The sequence below is a fragment of the Argopecten irradians genome, chromosome 3 (assembly GCF_041381155.1).
Source record: "Argopecten irradians isolate NY chromosome 3, Ai_NY, whole genome shotgun sequence".
Taxonomy (NCBI): domain Eukaryota; kingdom Metazoa; phylum Mollusca; class Bivalvia; order Pectinida; family Pectinidae; genus Argopecten; species Argopecten irradians.
In genome coordinates, this window is record NC_091136.1 from 15583299 (window position 1) to 15602296 (window position 18998).

Sequence of the window (18998 nt, forward strand, 5' to 3'; positions counted from 1 at the left end):
TGACATCTGTTTTCATATGATCCTGTAGGATAGTGTTTTCTTGACATCTGTTTTCATATGATCCTGTAGGATAGTGTTTCTTGACATCTGTTTTCATATGATCCTGTAGGTTAGTGTTTTCTTGACATCTTTTCATATGACTGTAGGATAGTGTTTTCTTGACATCTGTTTTCATATAACTGTAGGATAGTGTTTTCTTGACATCTGTTTTCATATGATCCTGTAGGTTAGTGTTTTCTTGACATCTGTTTTCATATGATCCTGTAGGTTAGTGTTTTCTTGACATCTGTTTTCATATGATCCTGTAGGATAGTGTTTTCTTGACATCTGTTTTCATATGATCCTGTAGGATAGTGTTTTCTTGACATCTGTTTTCATATAACCTGTAGGATAGTGTTTTCTTGACATCTGTTTTCATATAACCTGTAGGATAGTGTTTTCTTGACATCTGTTTTCATATGATCCTGTAGGATAGTGTTTTCTTGACATCTGTTTTCATATAACCTGTAGGATAGTGTTTTCTTGACATCTGTTTTCATATAACCTGTAGGATAGTGTTTTCTTGACATCTGTTTTCATATAACCTGTAGGATAGTGTTTTCTTGACATCTGTTTGCATATGATAGTGACTGTTGGTGTCCTTGATACCTATCTATACATATGAGTTTGGCTGTTTTTGTCTCCTTGATACCTATCTATACATATGAGTTTGGCTGTTTTTGTCTCCTTGATATCTGTCTTCACATATTGCCGTGCAGGTAGGGCATTAGAATTGTACCTGCTGCCCCTATTGCATGATTGTAAAAGGCGACTAAATTTAGGATCTTATCTTTTCTCTTATTCCTTACCGACTTTTTGTTTCCTGATGCTTCCTTTGGCACCGCCTCACTTTTGGCCTTGAGTTGAGCGTTAGCCCCTGTGAGGAAGGCTCTGGGTTCTGTCCCCTGGCTGAGACACACCTAAGTCTATAATAAAGGTAGTTTCTGTTCCTGCTTAGCGCTCAGGAAACAGGGAGTTGGACGACTGGTTCACCCGTTGTCAGTATAATGTGACCAAATGGGGTGTGTTGCTTGGTGTCTTCGGCGGCATGTTTTAGTGATACAGTACTATAAAAAGGGCAACAGTTCCACTATATAAGAAGACTCAACACGACAATACAACAGTCTCCCAAAACACGCACCTCGTACTTCACACACGCTACACACTTCATACATGGGAGGCCGTCCTTACATGACCCTAGTTGTTAATAGGACGTCAGAATTATCAAACAAACAATCAAACAAACATATGAGTAGCTTGACAGTTTGTGTCTCCTTGATACCTGTCTACACATATGAGTTTGGCTGTATGACACGTATCTTCACATATGACCCTGGCTGTTCTCTCCTTGACACATGTATGATGCTAGTCATGGGTGTATCCTTGATACCTGTATTACTATGGCCACGTGGCTGTAGGTGCCTACTTAGTCCTTTGCATACATGTAAGACATTTCCTTGACACCTGCCCTCATCTGACCTTAGCTGACAATTTCTCATATGGCAGTGTTCGTTGTTTGTGTTTCCTTGATATGACCTTGATTTTAAAACATCTTTCCTTAAAACGTGGCTGTTGCCAATGATTATGATTTCTCAAATAACTTTGGTTGTTAGCGTCTTCTTCACACCTATCTTCATATGACACTAATTGTAAGCGTCTTCTTCACACCTGTCTTCATATGACACTGATTGTTAGCGTCTTCTTCACACCTGTCTTCATATGACATTGATTGTTAGCGTCGTCTTCACACCTGTCTTCATATGACATTGATTGTTAGTGTCTTCTTCACACCTGTCTTCATATGACACTGATTGTTAGCGTCGTCTTCACACCTGTCTTCATATGACACTGATTGTTAGCGTCTTCTTCACACCTGTCTTCATATGACACTGATTGTTAGCGTCTTCTTCACACCTGTCTTCATATGACACTAATTGTAAGCGTCTTCTTCACAACTGTCTTCATATGACACTGATTGTTAGTGTCTTCTTCACACCTGTCTTCATATGACACTGATTGTTAGCGTAGTCTTCACACCTGTCTTCATATGACACTGATTGTTAGCGTCTTCTTCACACCTGTCTTCTCATGACATTGATTGTAAGCGTCTTCTTCACACCTGTCTTCATATGACATTGATTGTAAGCGTCTTCTTCACACCTGTCTTCATATGACACTGATTGTTAGTGTCTTCTTCACACCTGTCTTCATATGACACTGATTGTTAGCGTAGTCTTCACACCTGTCTTCATATGACACTGATTGTTAGCGTCTTCTTCACACCTGTCTTCATATGACACTGATTGTTAGCGTCTTCTTCACACCTGTCTTCATATGACACTGATTGTTAGCGTCTTCTTCACACCTGTCTTCATATGACACTGATTGTTAGCGTCTTCTTCACACCTGTCTTCACATGACATTGATTGTAAGCGTCTTCTTCACACCTGTCTTCATATGACATTGATTGTTAGTGTCTTCTTCACACCTGTCTGCATATGACACTGATTGTTAGCGTCGTCTTCACACCTGTCTTCATATGACATTGATTGTTAGCGTCTTCTTCACACCTGTCTTCATATGACACTGATTGTAAGCGTCTTCTTCACACCTGTCTTCATATGACACTGATTGTAAGCGTCTTCTTCACACCTGTCTTCACATGACACTGATCGTTTGTGTCTTCTTCACTCCTGTCTTCATATGACACTGATTGTTGGCGTCTTCTTCACTCCTGTCTTCATATGACACTGATTGTTAGCGTCTTCTTCACACCTGTCTTCATATGACACTGATCGTTTGTGTCTTCTTCACACCTGTCTTCAGATGACACTGATTCTTTGCTCCTTCTTTGCATGTCTTCATGTGATCGTGACGTTGCATTTCACTTGTGTGCATGTGATCTTTCAAAACCATAGTTTTGTTTCTTGAAATTCGCCCTTCTCAAAGCCTCATTTGTCCTGAGATCTGCCTAACGTCCGTATATACTTATTAAACCTTTAAGTTGTTTTATCATGTAATCAGATTAGCCCGATATCCAATGGTTTCCAGTGGTTACGCGCTTGTAATTTGCCCTGCAGGTAGAGCGTTAGAATTGAACCTGCTGCCCCTATTTACATGATCATAAAAGGCGTCTAAATTTAAGATATTATCTTTTCTCTCCTTTCTAAATAAATTTGTTCTTCCTAACGTCTCCCTTGACACCGCCTCACTTTTAGCTGTGAGGAAGGCCCTGGGTTCTGTCCCCTGGCCGAGACACACCATAGTCTAAAAGTGGTTGTTTCTGCTGCTCCTGCTTAGCGCTCAGTATTAAGGGATTTTGGCGACTGGTTCACCCGTTGTATAATGTGACCGTGTGGAGTGTGTTGCTTGGTGTCTTCGGCGGCATGCTTTAGTGATATAACACTTCGAAAAGGACAAGAGTTCCACCATACAAGAATTCCTATCATGGCTATAACGCCGTCGCCAAAAACACGCACTACACTCTCCATACGCAACGCATACATGGGAGGCCGCCCATACGTGACTCTGGCTGTTAATAGGACGTTGGTTAATCAAACAAACAAACAGATCGCTCGTGTATTTTTGCTACTTTTGAATATGTCACTTCTTCATGTATAATATGACCTGAAGTGATTTCCATTGGCTTGAATTCAAAATCACATCATTGCAAAATTATAAAATGACATAAGGAAAAAATGACGTGACGTCAGGATTTTTAGAACAACCGCACAAAATGGCGTCCTCTGCTGAATTATCGTGATAAAAATTGCCGTGAGATACTTCGAAATGTAGGTAGACGTAGTTTTGTAGTAAAAAGTATCTTAATAATAAGCTTGTGTTCATTTCATTAGATGTTTTATAAAAGTTTTGATTTTAGATCGCCATTGCACATAAAATATTCACATCCTAGACTCGTTTTATATTCAAACACTCATTTAAGATCATATAGGTAACAACCATAGCTGTGTCTACTTTACATCTATCGATCATCGTATACGTATATATATTTAGTTAACTTTATACACAAATCATCCTCCTCGTGAATCAAACGCCAGATGCTGTGTAATTTGACCACTTCTGTGGATAAAACAATTGTCAGTTCATATGTCACAGGAATGATACGATTGACGTAACATTGATAACGACTTTGTGCTCTTGATATGAGATGTTATATCATTCTTCATGTTGATGAAATATATTCACTTGACACGTGTATTACGCCACACGTGGTACGTCTTGTTTTCAGTGTATATATATACCTATATAACTGTTGTTATGTAAAAGCATATGATCCATTTAGACACCATGCTGAACAGTATAGTGTTCAGTTTCATTATCATATTTCAATTATCATTTTGTAAGTTAATCACTATATATAGTTCACTTTATGATATCAGTATGTAGGAAATGGTTAAAGGGACAATTCAATGAGGCGAATTCGTTACATAACCACGAAGCAAAATATGACATAAATGTATTGTTCTACAATCGTTATGACACATATGACAAGAAATAGTGAAAAATTCCACAACACAAGTATTTTTAGCCCACCATCATCAGATGGTGGGCTATTCAAATCGCTTTTTGTCCGTGGTCCGTCCGTCCTTCCGTCCGTCCTTCCGTCCGTCCGTCCGTTAACAATTCTTGTTATCGCTATTTCTCAGAAAGCACTGAAGGGATCTTTCTCAAATTTCATATGTAGGTTCCCCTAGGGCCCTAGTTGTGCATATTGCATTTTGGGACCAATCGGTTAACAAGATGGCCGCCAGGCAGCCATCTTGGATTTTGATACTTAAAGTTTGTTATCGCTATTTCTCAGAAAGTACTGAAGAGATCTTTCTCAAATTTCATATGTAGGTTCCCCTAGGGCCCTAGTTGTGCATATTGCATTTTGGGACCAATCGTTCAACAAGATGGCCGCCAGGCAGCCATCTTGGATTTTGATAGTTAAAGTTTGTTACCGCTATTTCTCAGAAAGTACTGAAGGGATCTTTCTCAAATTGCATATGTAGGTTCCCCTAGGGCCCTAGTTGTGCATATTGTATTTTGGGACCAATCGGTTAACAAGATGGCCGCCAGGCAGCCATCTTGGATTTTAATACTTAAAGTTTGTTATCGCTATTTCTCAGAAAGTACTAAAGGGATCTTTCTCAAATTTCATATGTAGGTTCCCCTAGGGCCCTAGTTGTGCATATTGCATTTTGGGACCAATCGGTTAACAAACAAGATGGCCGCCAGGCAGCCATCTTGGATTTTAATACTTAAAGTTTGTTATCGCTATTTCTCAGAAAGTACTGAAGGGATCTTTCTCAAATTTCATATGTAGGTTCCCCTAGGGCCCTAGTTGTGCATAATGCGTTTTTGGATCGATCGGTCAACAAAATGGCCACCAGGCAGCCATCTTGGATTTTGATAGTTAAAATTTGTAATCGCTATTTCTCACAAAGTACTGAAGGGATCTTTCTCAAATTTCATATGTAGGTTCCCCTAGGGCTCTAGTTGTGCATAAAGCGTTTTTGGATCGATCGGTCAACAAAATGGCCGCCAGGCTGCCATCTTGGATTTTGATAGTTAAATATTGTTATCGCTATTTCTCAGAAAGTATTGAATAAATCTGTCTCATATTTCATATGTAGGTTTCCCTAGGGCTCTTGTTGTGCATAATGCGTTTTTGGATCGATCGGTCAACAAAATGGCCGCCAGGCTGCCATCTTGGAATTTGATAGTTAAAGTTTGTTATCGCTATTTCTCAGAAAGTATTGAATGAATCTGTCTCAAATTTCATATATAGGTTCCTCTATGGCCCTAGTTGTGCATATTTCGATTTGGGACCGATCGATTTACAAGATGGCCGCCAAGGAGCCATCTTGGATTTTGATAGTTGAAGTTTGTTACTGCTATTTCTCAGAAAGTACTGAAGCGATCTGTCTCAAATTTTATATGTAGTATGTTTGCAAAAGTTTGAAAAGCAGAGAAAAGATCCCTCTTTCCATTGTCAGACATAGATCATTCTTTGGTGGGCGCCAAGATCCCTCTGGGATCTCTTGTAATTAATATCATTGAAATTCCAAATTGTTGATCAATACGATTAAGCAGGTACAACATGTACGCTGTACCTTTGCACGAGTCAAAGTCACGGACGTTAAACAAAAACAATACAATACCACTGAGGAGTTGATGAAATTATTTTTAGACAAGAACATGCATCTAATAATGTTAACACAACTGCAAGAGCGTAACAATTTGAGAAGTTCTAGACAAAATATTCTTTACAACACATGCAAGGGGCTGGGTTTGGCATACAAGGCTATGTGTAATTGCGATTGAACAGTTCACATACATTTAACTACAGTGGGCTTTTCTGACATATCACAGTTAAACCAACTAATCTAATTTCCATTAGAACTGGTTTGTATCCCAAATATATGCAAGTTTCAAGGTGCTCTTAGATAGAATTGTCTCTTTAATAAATTATACACATAATGCACTTAACTATAATTTGTTTTCATGCCAAAAATTAATGTTCTGTTGCTTTGTTTTTAAGATAGAGTCCGTGAAAAAGAGCATTCTGGATATGTATTGATGAAAAAGATATTGACTTAATAGGTCATATATAACATGAAATGTGAAAGGAATAGTCTTTGATGAAAAATAGACGGATTTCTGAGTTATTTCGTCGACATATTAAACAAGATAAGCAATCTAAAATGATTATACATTCTTCCGCCTGCTGACAGATAGCTATACATAAAGGATCATAAATGAGTGCTAATTTCATATGAAATGAAACGAGTCAAAGAAGGTTGTGTTTTTTGCAAGCCTTGGCGAGCAAAATTCAAAACTTATAGACGAGTTTCATAAAATATCATATTAATTCGAAATTAACACAAATTAAAGATTCTTAGATTTTGAAGAATCTCATGTCAAATTATTTCTGTCATGACGTCACAATGAATTTTTACCCAATGGAAATCGCTCCATGTCATGTTACACTTATGTGACATACTTTACTAAGAAATATTACACGAGCAACATCAATGAACATAAGGCGGATTATGTGATAAAATGGAATTACAAGATTTGTTGTTTTGTCGAATGAATCGATGAATAGGATCAGCTATGTTGAAAAATGTATTGTTTCTCCAGCTCGTAAAATTGTTTTGTTTCATCTCAGCACTTCTCTGGACGGTCAGAGGAGTAGTTTAAATTTTGCAGTCTAACTATTCAAATATATCTGTTTATATATATACAGATCGGTCCATTAAAATTATCGAAATGTCTCGCTGTCTCCGCGTCGGCTTATCTCTCAAGGGGGACAATCGCGGTGACATGTCACCATGAATCGTCACCGAGAATCTTCAAAGCGGCGTCTCCGCGACCCATCGTGATCACGGTGATCCGCCATGTCACCATGATCCGCGGCGATCGTTTCATCGCGGATCTTCAAAGCGGGCGGTCCTCCGCGGATCGCGGTAGCACAGTCCCTGAGTGTCACGGTGTCAGTGTTACGCTGGCAAAGATTACCTGAGATATGTGTTCCGTCGGCAGGCGGTGAAACGTTGAGTCATATCGAAAATATAGAACAGTTCATTATAGAATACGATATGAAATATAAATAATTGATAATCTTTTTCATATTTTAATGTGATCGTAAGATACGTTTTCAATCAGAAATTTCCAATGTTTTTAAAGCTTTTGTTTTTTCTCTAACACAAGTGACCGATAACTTGGACACGCTTGTTCATTGGTGGGCAATTTTATGAATATTAATCCAGCAAAACTTGCAATATTTATTTAGCAGAACCTGTAACGGTAAATAACTTCTGTCACTAAAAAGATTCCCCGTCTTCTGGCATATTTTGTAACGACATTGAGAATGAAACCAACTTCATTTTAAGCGAACCGTTAACTTTACAGCGAGAAAAATTCTTTTAAAATTTGGAACGACTTTTGTCTTCTAATGATCTACAATTTCTACAGGATTTAGGCCTCTTTATTAAAAACTCTGAGGAAAGCGGCCTTGATAATTGTTTAACTTGTTGTTTAAATATACTGTGTGTTCTGTATGTTTTTCACTGCCCTTTTGTATGAATGGTTAAGGGTTAACCTAATCCTAACCCTAACCCTAGAAAATAATAAAGCTGTTTTTATGTCCCACACTGATCGGTGACACTCAGTGGAAAACATTTTTTTTATGATTGGCTGACCAAAGCAAATCCTCTGTCGATAGAAAGCGTTGCTGTAACATGAATATATGTTTTTCAAAATCTCTTTTTTATTAATCAATGTATTCAAGAGTCATAAAAACGTATTCATATACGTATAAAAAGACAATCGTACAAGTATTTGCTTGTCTCATGAAATACATACATGTTTAGAGTATTTAAGGTGAATAATCGACTTTCTACATTTGTATGTTACCGTACTGCATAGCTGTCCTAATTCGAATACAGCGTTGATAAAATAACTACCGCATTGTTTACATTAAAGTTTTTTTTTACTTAGCGATGGGTTTAATTTCAATGTGGCTTATCTGAATGATCTTGAATTTTATAAGAAACCGAGGATAAGAGATATGAAGCTTCAGATAAATGTGTTATAGATGTAAAATTGTAGTATTTAGCCGCTAATGCTTCATATAGTTAGCGATGCATATGCCGTAAATCTCTAAATATTTATTATAAATATTTCAGGCAAAATGGATATATAATAATTCAGGATTGTAAGATTTTCATGATATAAGATGTGGGAAATTAAGTTACGTATATTTTTGGTATAATAGATATGCATGTTGATAATGTGATTTTGAAAAGAAAATGTAATAAAAAAGTCAGAAGAGTACTAATGTTCTTGCTGTGACTTTATCGCACAGGTGTTTCACTGGTAAATCGTTTTCTAAAAGAGACTATAACTTACCTGTAATTAGCCCCTATTGTTCTCTATTCGTCCTTATTAAAATAGGATATAGCTCGTCATTTACCTGTACAACATCGATCACCATGGGATGTGTTAATTACACGCGTCCTAACACCCCTTCCTCCTCCCGACAGAAATAATAAATGTATTAATTATCAAAACTACAAAACTTAATGTGATTTTCACTTTTTTATTATTATTATCAGAAGCATATATCATATATGTATATATGTTTCTGTTATTATTATTTCTGCGAAAGCAATTCAAATATTAACGAAACTGTCTTACAGAACATTAATGTCCAAAGCATTTTTTTTAGAAAAAATCCACGACAATTGAAAGATTACTCACGAAAATAGCTAAAACAGATAATAAAAATATAAAAACGATATTACAGACACGCTGGGTAATATTGTTCTCGTTATGTTGAAAATTATCAACGTACGAAGAACGCAACTCGGGAGATTTGTAAATAAATTCGTGAAGTTTAAAAATCATTAACATGACGAGTTTGAACACGGAAAGAGGTGAGATTTGGCATCTACATGTAAATATTTTTTAAACGCAATTATTTATATATTAGTACTTGTATTTATATGAAAATGGAAAAGGGAATAAAAAGATGTAAACGTTTGCATTTCTTCAGATACAAGAATGTCCGTAATGTACGAGTATACCTACATCTACATGTAGAACACGTGTTCAGAATTCGAACTGAGCAGGTACGTTATATTGTAAGCCTTCACACGTACTGTACGCGTGTCAAATCAGACACGGATATACGTTTTTGTTCATATCAATAAAAAAAAACCTGGACAATTAACTTCTCACACGTGTTCGTTGTTATTTGTACCTTGAATCTCTTCAATTCCCAGCGTGACGCGCACGGGTATTTTACCTGTACAGGTATAAAGGTCACGACAGGTGTTACCTTGTGTCGACCCTCTGTCGCTGGCCACGGGCAGAGTTCACCTGTAATTAACACCTTCTTGGGAGGGAGATTAACTCTATACCCAACTTACCTGTGCCCCGTACAATGTGACAGTACATTTCACGTACTGTCGTATTTCAAAGTTTTGATGTTTACAATATGCTTTCTTATATATATATTCCGTTGGAATGAATTAGCTTATCACACTTATACATTGTATGAATAATTATTTGTTTGTAACTGTAAATTGCAGAGTTGCTTGATGTGATATGTGATCAAATAACTTTGTTTCTTACACCGGTTACAAATATACGTAGAAAATTGTCGCAATGCAATTTTACAGTAATCTTCAGTGTACATCTGCATCACTATCTTCATCGTTGTTGTCATCAATGATTTTGCATAATTGACTTAATTTGAATATAGATAACTGGAAGGGGAATATTTTCATTCTTTATATCTTGACTATATGCATGAACTATATAATGAGAGAACTGCAAATGGCGAAACACGAATTCAAATGTTTAATCTTTATTACAGTAGCTGTACTGTGGCGTACATGTATGTACATGAAGTACGTACATTTGTAAATGTACATGTGCGATTCTAAAATCGATGCCTAGTCAATTGTAAGCAATGAACTTTTATGTACACATATACTGTATATCTATAATTATAAATGCACACCCTAGTAATATAATTCTTTATGAAAAATATTCCGAGAATACGTTTTCCATGGTAAGCGGAAGAGCCTTTCGACAATCTGAAAAATAAAACAAACGTAAACTTGTGATTGATGCGGGAAACACTATAAAATGTTACTTATTTACAATTGTTGAGTTATGAAATATCGATAATAGAAATCAAGCATATAGATGGAAATTTGATGTACTAATAATGCATTTTAAATGTGTTTGTGTGAAAATCGTTTATTCGTCATTTCGACACCATGATACTATTTAAAGTACCGGTATACGCCTGATCGCTTCACTAAAATTATGACATTGTGACGATAATATTATCAATAAAGTGTTGTTGTAACAATTTGTTTGTTATTTCTTAAAATATCGGATAAATATGACCCTTGCAATAATACAATTCTCTCTTAATACATACGGTTGTACACGTAATTTGTAAACGTACACATGTACGTGTAAAGTGGAAACTTCATATCGAGTTCAGTCGTTTTTTACTTCATTGTGTTATTATCAGTAAAGAGATGTTGTAATAATTTGTTATTTCTTAAAATATCGGGTAAATGAGACACTTTAGAATAATACCATTCTTTCTTAATACATACAGTTGCACATGTAATTCATTTTGTAAACGTACATTTTGTACCTGTAAAGTGGAAACTTCGTATTGAGTGCTGTCGTCTTTGACCTCATCGTGTCCATATAGTTTTCATAGGCAAATGTTTATATGGTATACAGAAACTTTAATCCTAAACATACTCCCGTTTTTTATACTTTCGTTTGTATTTCAGAACGTCAAGATCCGTAATTTATTTATCGTCAAGCCATTTCCGTGATTATAACAATGGTATTTCCGGTCTATGCTTGCCGATCGTTTAGCGTTTTGCGTAAATCGTTATTGCGTTAATCGTTGATCGTTAATCGTTAGCAATCGTAAGCGTTAGCTAACGGACGGATTTTTTGAGTTACGTTTGCGTTAGGCTGGGAACGTTAAACGGTTCAGGTACTGTAACTATCTATGCAGAAATGTCAGCAAAACTTGGAAGACAGCATTGGAAAGGGAATAATCCAATCTCCATTTTGGTGTATGACATTTAGGATCGGTCGGTAAATAAAGAAGAAATCGTGAATTAAAAACTTTTTACTTTACGATTGCGCTTCTCAATTTTATAAGTTATTATTTTAAAATGAATCTTTCCGTCCTTTTGTATGGGCGCTGCTTAAGCATTCCGTGTAAAATGGAATATTTCATACTATTGATTTTGATTGATACATAACTCTATTTACCATATACGTATCGTATAGATTATAGATACCATATATCACCATGGGATGTGTTAATTACACGTGTGTCCTAACACCCCTTCCTCCTTCCGCGGTGAGTTATGTACCTGTATACTTCACAGCTGGTTGCATGTGTGGAGAGTAGAGCCATATAGTGAGTAAAATACAGGTAAGTTGATAACTATCGATACAGAAATGTCAGCAAAAATTGGAAGACAGCATTGGAAAGGGAATAATCCAATCTCAATTTTGGTGTATGATATTTAGGAAAGATCGGGAAATAAAGAAGAAATCGTGAATTAAAAACTTTTTACTTTTTGAATGCGCTTCTCAATTTTATAAGTTATTATTTTAAAATGAATCTTTCCGTCCTTTTGTATGGGTGCTGCTTAAGCATTCCGTATAAAATGGAATATTTCATAGTATTGATTTTGATTGATACATAACTATATATTTACCATATACGTATCGTATAGATACCATATATGTACCTCACAAATTACGCAGTGTTTGTGTGAGCATATACACTTAAACACAATACAAAGTACTATTTTTCTTCTCTTCGATTTGGTCTTATATTTATGGAAAATTGATCTAATAATTCTGAACAAAATTGTCTAGAAATACATGCCATAGTTCGTGTACTAATTCCCAAACCCCCTATTTTTTGATGACATCAGTCTATATAGAGACCGTCTTATTTAAGACTTCGTGTCTAATTTGGTGACCGAGTCGAATATTGCAGCGGTGATCTAATTTTCAGTGGCGGGTCTAATTTTGATGACCCAAGCCTAATTTTATAGTGGTGGTCTAAGTTTCAGTGACGAGTCTAATTTTTAGCGACTGGGTCAAATTGTGATGGCCCAGTCTAATATTACAGCAATTATCTAATTTTAACGACCGGGTCGAATTTTGATGACCTCAGTCTAATTTTATAGTGGTGGCCAAATTTTCAGCGACCGGGACTAATGTTGGTGACATCAGTCAAATATCATAGAGACGGCCTTGGGTCAAATATTGAAGGTTCAAAGGAGTTCACTGACATGTCCTTATTTTGTGTTTTAAAGTTTCTCTACTAGTTTGAATTTTGACACCATTTTCTCTAAAAAAAAATATCACTTATTATCTATGTCTTAAATTTATTCGACGGCCGAATTACGACGACCTTATCTAAACTTGCCATCACTAGCTAGTATAGTCTATTTCATCGTGCACCTGTCTTAAATTAAGCCAGGTCTAAAGAAAATAGTTTGAGGTCGATAACTAATAGAACGGTCTTGTGTATGTATAGTGTATCGTCTCTAATGTAGCTTACGACCGCTTTATAGCTATACCAATATACTTCCAAGAATTCATGTTTACAAGGATTGATGTTTACAATAAGAACTTAAAATAAAATCGGTTTCTAAATATAAGTTTCATACACATTGTGAAATGAAGATGACTTTTATTTTAAGATAAATGTGTGCAACCCTCATCCGCAGACTACACTCTTCAGCCTCCCGCTGTGATAGACAGATTTACCTGTGTCCGGCCAGCTAACTGGTCATCGGAAGCAAGGACGAATAAATCCATGTCGGAAGATTATCCAGAAGCCGTCAGTATCATCTGTCTCTGGCGTAAAGTTATACGTAATGTTGTTCATTAATAAAATTCTTGCAATATTCCGGACGAATTTTACGTAGGTATGTCGTCACGTGCCGAAAAATGTCCAAATATATAACCACTACAGCTTGACACGTATGTGTTGTCATAGCGACGGCTGCCCCAGATCATAGCCACGGGCGTTTACCTGTAGATTTTTTTTTCAAAATGTAGGGTGTGCAGTCAGTTATGGTTTTTGATTATCGATAGACATCATGTCTGTGAACATTTAGCAGCACCATTGAAATTTCGATGATGAGTTTTATTTATATATTCGTCCTTGATATATTATTATATATCGTGAAGTATTATTTCGTATTATTTACAATAATAAAATTAACCAACCTTGTATACAGGCGGAGGAAACTTTCAAGCTGTGACAATGATTTTATTTTCATACATGTAAACATACCGTTGTGTAAATATTACGAACTAATATTTCTGCTACCGATCTTGGTAATTAAGGGAAAAGTCAATTGTTTTCTGTAATCAAAAGTGATTATTATTTCTTTGGTAAAATTCCAATATTCCCAGTGACTACACATACACATGAATACATGTATCATATCAAGGACTGATACGTCCTTCATTATGTTATCCAAGACCCGACCCGGGTAAGCTGATGTCTCCTAGTTCTTTCATGATATATGGCATGATTCTAAACAGAACGTTTTGTATATAAGTAATTATGTCTAACAATATATCTTGAGAGCAGATTTATTTCATTTTCGTGAATTGGCGGCTTTAATTATACATATAAAGTTTTGAGAACCGCCATAACACAAATACATATATGTATCATTTAGTGGAGTGATATATATCGATCCATTTTTTCTGACAAAAAAACCATTCAGCTTTCATATTGTACATGACTTGTTCATATTTTGCTGAAATTCATTCATTAATTAGTGTCTTTATTTATAAAACAGATCATGCACGGATGTGAAGAAAAAACTGAGACTAGAGACTTCTTAGCTGATGTCACGCTGTGTTGTAATCTCTAACTGTATACTTCGCTGGTCAACATCGTCTCAATACGGTCTCATGAGAGGGGCCAGATTACGTAAGAAAGAGAAACTATCCACGGGAGTGAGCAAATTGACTATCATGTAATTTCAATTCACACTGTACACAGGTCTTGGCCCAATTTGTACATTACATATAGCAAGTGTATCATGTGTATGTATTTTTCAATCAGATTGATGTATTTATACTAGGAACAGTAACAGTAATATTATTTACAATGGCATATCGAAAAAAGAACTATTCAAAAGCAAGGATTTATAAGTGAAAACTAATAATTCCTTATCAAAAGTAATGCATAATGTCAGAAATGATATTTCTGATAATTGCTAGATTTCGGATATTCAATTCTTTGTGAGTTTTGTTCAATATCGATCATTATTTGATATACATATGATAATAATGATAATTCATATGACCAATAAACGTACTGCATCACTCTGTAGATGATTGCTTAAAACAGATATTTAGAATATTTTGATATACTATCCAAATCTTTGCTTTAAAGAAAGAAAATCACGTATATTGAACAGAACATATTCAAATGAATATCAGGATTACGAGCCGCACACATCTAATACGTATACAAGGTGATCCCTTTAGACTATTATTTTAGCATACTTCGTAATATACTTCGTAATATATTCATATAATCATATCATCATCCTAATTGGTCAAGAAGCTTATAGCTTAAACATACCGAGGATCATGTATAATTGTGTGTGTGTGTGTATATATATAGTTGTAAATTATCATAGCCCCATATCAGACATACATTATTTGTACTTTACACTACAAAACAGCCCACTGCCGGTAATGACGTCCACAAGTTCGGTTATTCCCCCAAATCAGCAGTCGCATTAGTCGTTATACAGGTACAAAATGAGCAATTTTGAGGGAGGTATCTCGGTATAGCGGCCGATTTTTATGCGGTTTTGATATCATTGTCAGGAAATTTAACAGAATAAAATATCAAAATATAATTTTCCTTTCCGTGTACAACATAAGCGAGTCAACATGAGCCATATGAGCGAGGTACTTCGACAGCGGTATCGTTGCCAAGACCAAGGACGTATATGAGACTTATAAATCCTTGCCCAGACGATTTTTCCTGAGATGTGCATAAGGCCATGCGATTTTTACGGGTTTTTTTCTTAATTAATTTAAACGGCGCTTTAATTTCAGCTAAATTTAAGTGTCCGAATGAGAACCAGAGAGACAGCGATTGGCGATATATGACTGTTAATTAACTAAATCTGCCGATATATTTGAAATCTTCTGATCCATAGTACGTGTTTAGTGAATAAAAGGATAACATTAATTTATTAATTTTTAATTCATATATATCTAGAGATTCTGCACTATATGTGCACTACCTGTGATGTCAAATACCAGTACATGGTTTCGCTGGTAGATCGTCGTGTGACCAAGACAAGGGTCATACCTCTTAGCACAGGGAAATACCTACCGTGATCCAAGATGTCAAGAGTTTTTACACTTGGATACAATTGTAAGTGTAACAAGAAGTGAAATTATTGAACCTGGAATATTAAGCATGACATGATGGATGATTAAAAATACCTTTACCATACATATTGTTGTTGAACACCAAAATGTGCTATTCTAACAATTTAAACTAGATCATTTAAATAAGTAGAGATAATCACTCACCGTAGTCCACACCAGAATTACAAATCGAAACAAAATTTTTACAAAATTGCATCAGCAAATCAAAGTGTGAATTTTTTTCTATACAGAGACATCATCTTGTAAATCCTTGAGACATAAATAATTTAATTACTATTTAATGTATATTTTTTTATAATATGATCATGTCCTAGCTATTATGTACGGTGTATTACTACTTACCAGAATACATCGTCTAACCGATATAAAATTATTTTAAGGATGTATATACATAGAACTCATCATCACAATCTTTAATTGTGAACGAAAAGTTGTATCTAAATTGAAATCATAAATGTTTATCTGTACATTCGTACATCTGAGTTTAATGTAGCAGTGGAGCTCCGATAATCTGGATAATACCACATGTACAATAACCGTACTAAAGTTTGATCTTCTATCGAAAACCAATGTACCATAACTGACTGCACAGTACACACGCTACATTTTGAAAAAGGTCTACAGGTAAACGCCTGTGGCTATGATCTGGGGCAGCCGTCGCTATGACAACACATACGTGTCAAGCTGCAGTGGTTATATTTGGACATTTTTCGGCACGTGGCGACATACGTCCTTGCTTCCGATGACCAGTTAGCCGGCCGGACACAGGTAAATCTGTCTATTACAGCGGGAGGCTGAAGAGTGTAGTCTGCGGATGAGGGTTGCACACATTTATCTTAAAATAAAGGTCATCTTCATTACACAATGAGTATTGAGAAACCGATTAAGTTCTTGTTGTTCACATATTGCACCATAATTAGAGTTACTAAAACAACATGTCCCAACCTCGCTGACACTGGCACGTCATTAACGCACCGATTACATAAAAGGAATTTGTGGTAATTGAAACTTATTAATGGCCAGTGTCAAGCTATCTTTTTATCGCTATTATGAATAAACACTTGGATGTCAATTGATTTCGTGAGAATTTAGGAGGGTAATTATTGGTCACAAATCTAAATGATAATTTATTTTATTTCGTAATTTACAAAATTAATCTAAAAGGTTTTCAATAGTTACATAGAATTGTAAAGCATTCTACCCTTAGATTATGTACACTAGTACAAATACATGTACTTTAACTTAGTAGATACTGTGTTTCAATCGAGTTTGTAATAGCCAAAGAATATCTTCTCACTGGCGAATGTGGGTGTGAAATCATCTCTTTTGTAATATAAAGTATATTTGAAATGTTGTAATTTGCACTTATGGACCGTAAGTTCCACGGAATAAATTGAATTAAATAGGAGAATTGAAAAGGGTGAATTTAGTGCTTATTAGTGGTCGTTGGGACGATGTTCGATATTTTCGGTAACATTACGCCAATATAAAATAAGATACAATGCAAAATATTTTCAGATTTTCTTTTACTCCGAGACATTACGATAGCAATATTTAGTGCACTCAATCCAGTGACAAAGCGGGGAAACCCATATCGATCGTAAACAATCGTTAAGCAAGATGAAAAACTTATAATCTTTTGAAATTCTCTGTAATATGCACAACTTTTATGACATACATGTTAATACAGAAACAAGACCCGAGTGTGCTTGTATTACAATGGAACACATTTTGTCAACATCGCTTATAAATGTACAGTTAATATTTGAAATTAAGAAATACATTTCACTTATAGTTATGATAATATGCATATTCAGTACATGTATTTAGAACCATGCATACCGGTACTCGTTAAATATTTTGTTCAATCTACTATACATTTTGTGGATTTAACTCGGTATATTCATTTGTTCACAGCACGTTTCTATGTCATCATCTGTAAATATTTTACGATGACTGGATAAGACGTCATAAGTTGTAATATCTTGTGCCTAATCCCTTTGTGTTTATCAAGGTAATACAAAATATGTTATTCCTCTGTACACCAGAGCGAAATTCACAAATAATTACAAATGTATTCATCTTTCAGTTTCTTATAATTAAAGTATCATTTTGTTGGCTGCTACTGTATAGGATGCCGAATTTACGGCAGTGTCTAACTGAAAATCGAAAATCAAATAATAGATTTAAAAACAATATACCGTATTTCTGTATTATCTGTTACCTAGTAAATGGACAAAAACGAACGATCAGTAAGAAAATGTCAGTACAGATTCAGCTCAGGGAGGTTGAAAAGTGCAGTAAAAACTTATTTCTGCCATTATAACACACATACACACACACATATATATATACATTAATAATTTATTTAGGTCAGTCAACAAACATTTTTGACAGAAATTATAACAAACAGTATCTCAAATGAATCAATACCTTGCCAAAACAAAAAAACAGTTACAAATCAGCGAACATACGACCGCTGCAGACAACCAACTTTACAGGTAAATTTTAGCCATTCGCCATGATCCCTGCTGACACTCGGTGACCGATCGTGCTACGATCGCGGGGGATCGCGGAGGTCATCGCAACACGCGATGGTCACGAGGATACTCGGTGACGGAACCTCGGTGATACATCGGCCCATCGCGGGGGATCATCGCAACCCTTTGATGGTGACGACGCGTCGCGCCAGATCACCGTGATGGGAGGATAATCAATGATTTTAATGGACCGATCTGTATGTTTGTAGATGTTAATTGTGATGTTGTGTGTTTTGTTTTTCTAACAGAGAACCATCACATCCTGTCGAAGCTCCTAAGTCACTATTAGATGGACGTCGTAATGTGTATGACCATGATGAATTTGATGTGTTCAGTCGTGACAATGTGGATACATCTAGAATATTCCAAGGCAAGCAGTAAGTAGCAAACACCGTT

At 35.7% G+C, this 18998-nt stretch overlaps 1 protein-coding gene across 1 annotated transcript in view; it reads left to right on the forward strand.

Moving 5' to 3' along the window:
- LOC138317657 (activating signal cointegrator 1 complex subunit 2-like) overlaps positions 1-18998 on the forward strand; it is a 35576-nt gene extending 16578 nt beyond the window's left edge. The window contains exon 13 of the mRNA XM_069259467.1: positions 18851-18998. Within this exon, the coding sequence (XP_069115568.1) occupies positions 18851-18983 (133 nt within the window). The 3' untranslated portion in view covers positions 18984-18998. The remainder of the gene's footprint in view (positions 1-18850) is intronic.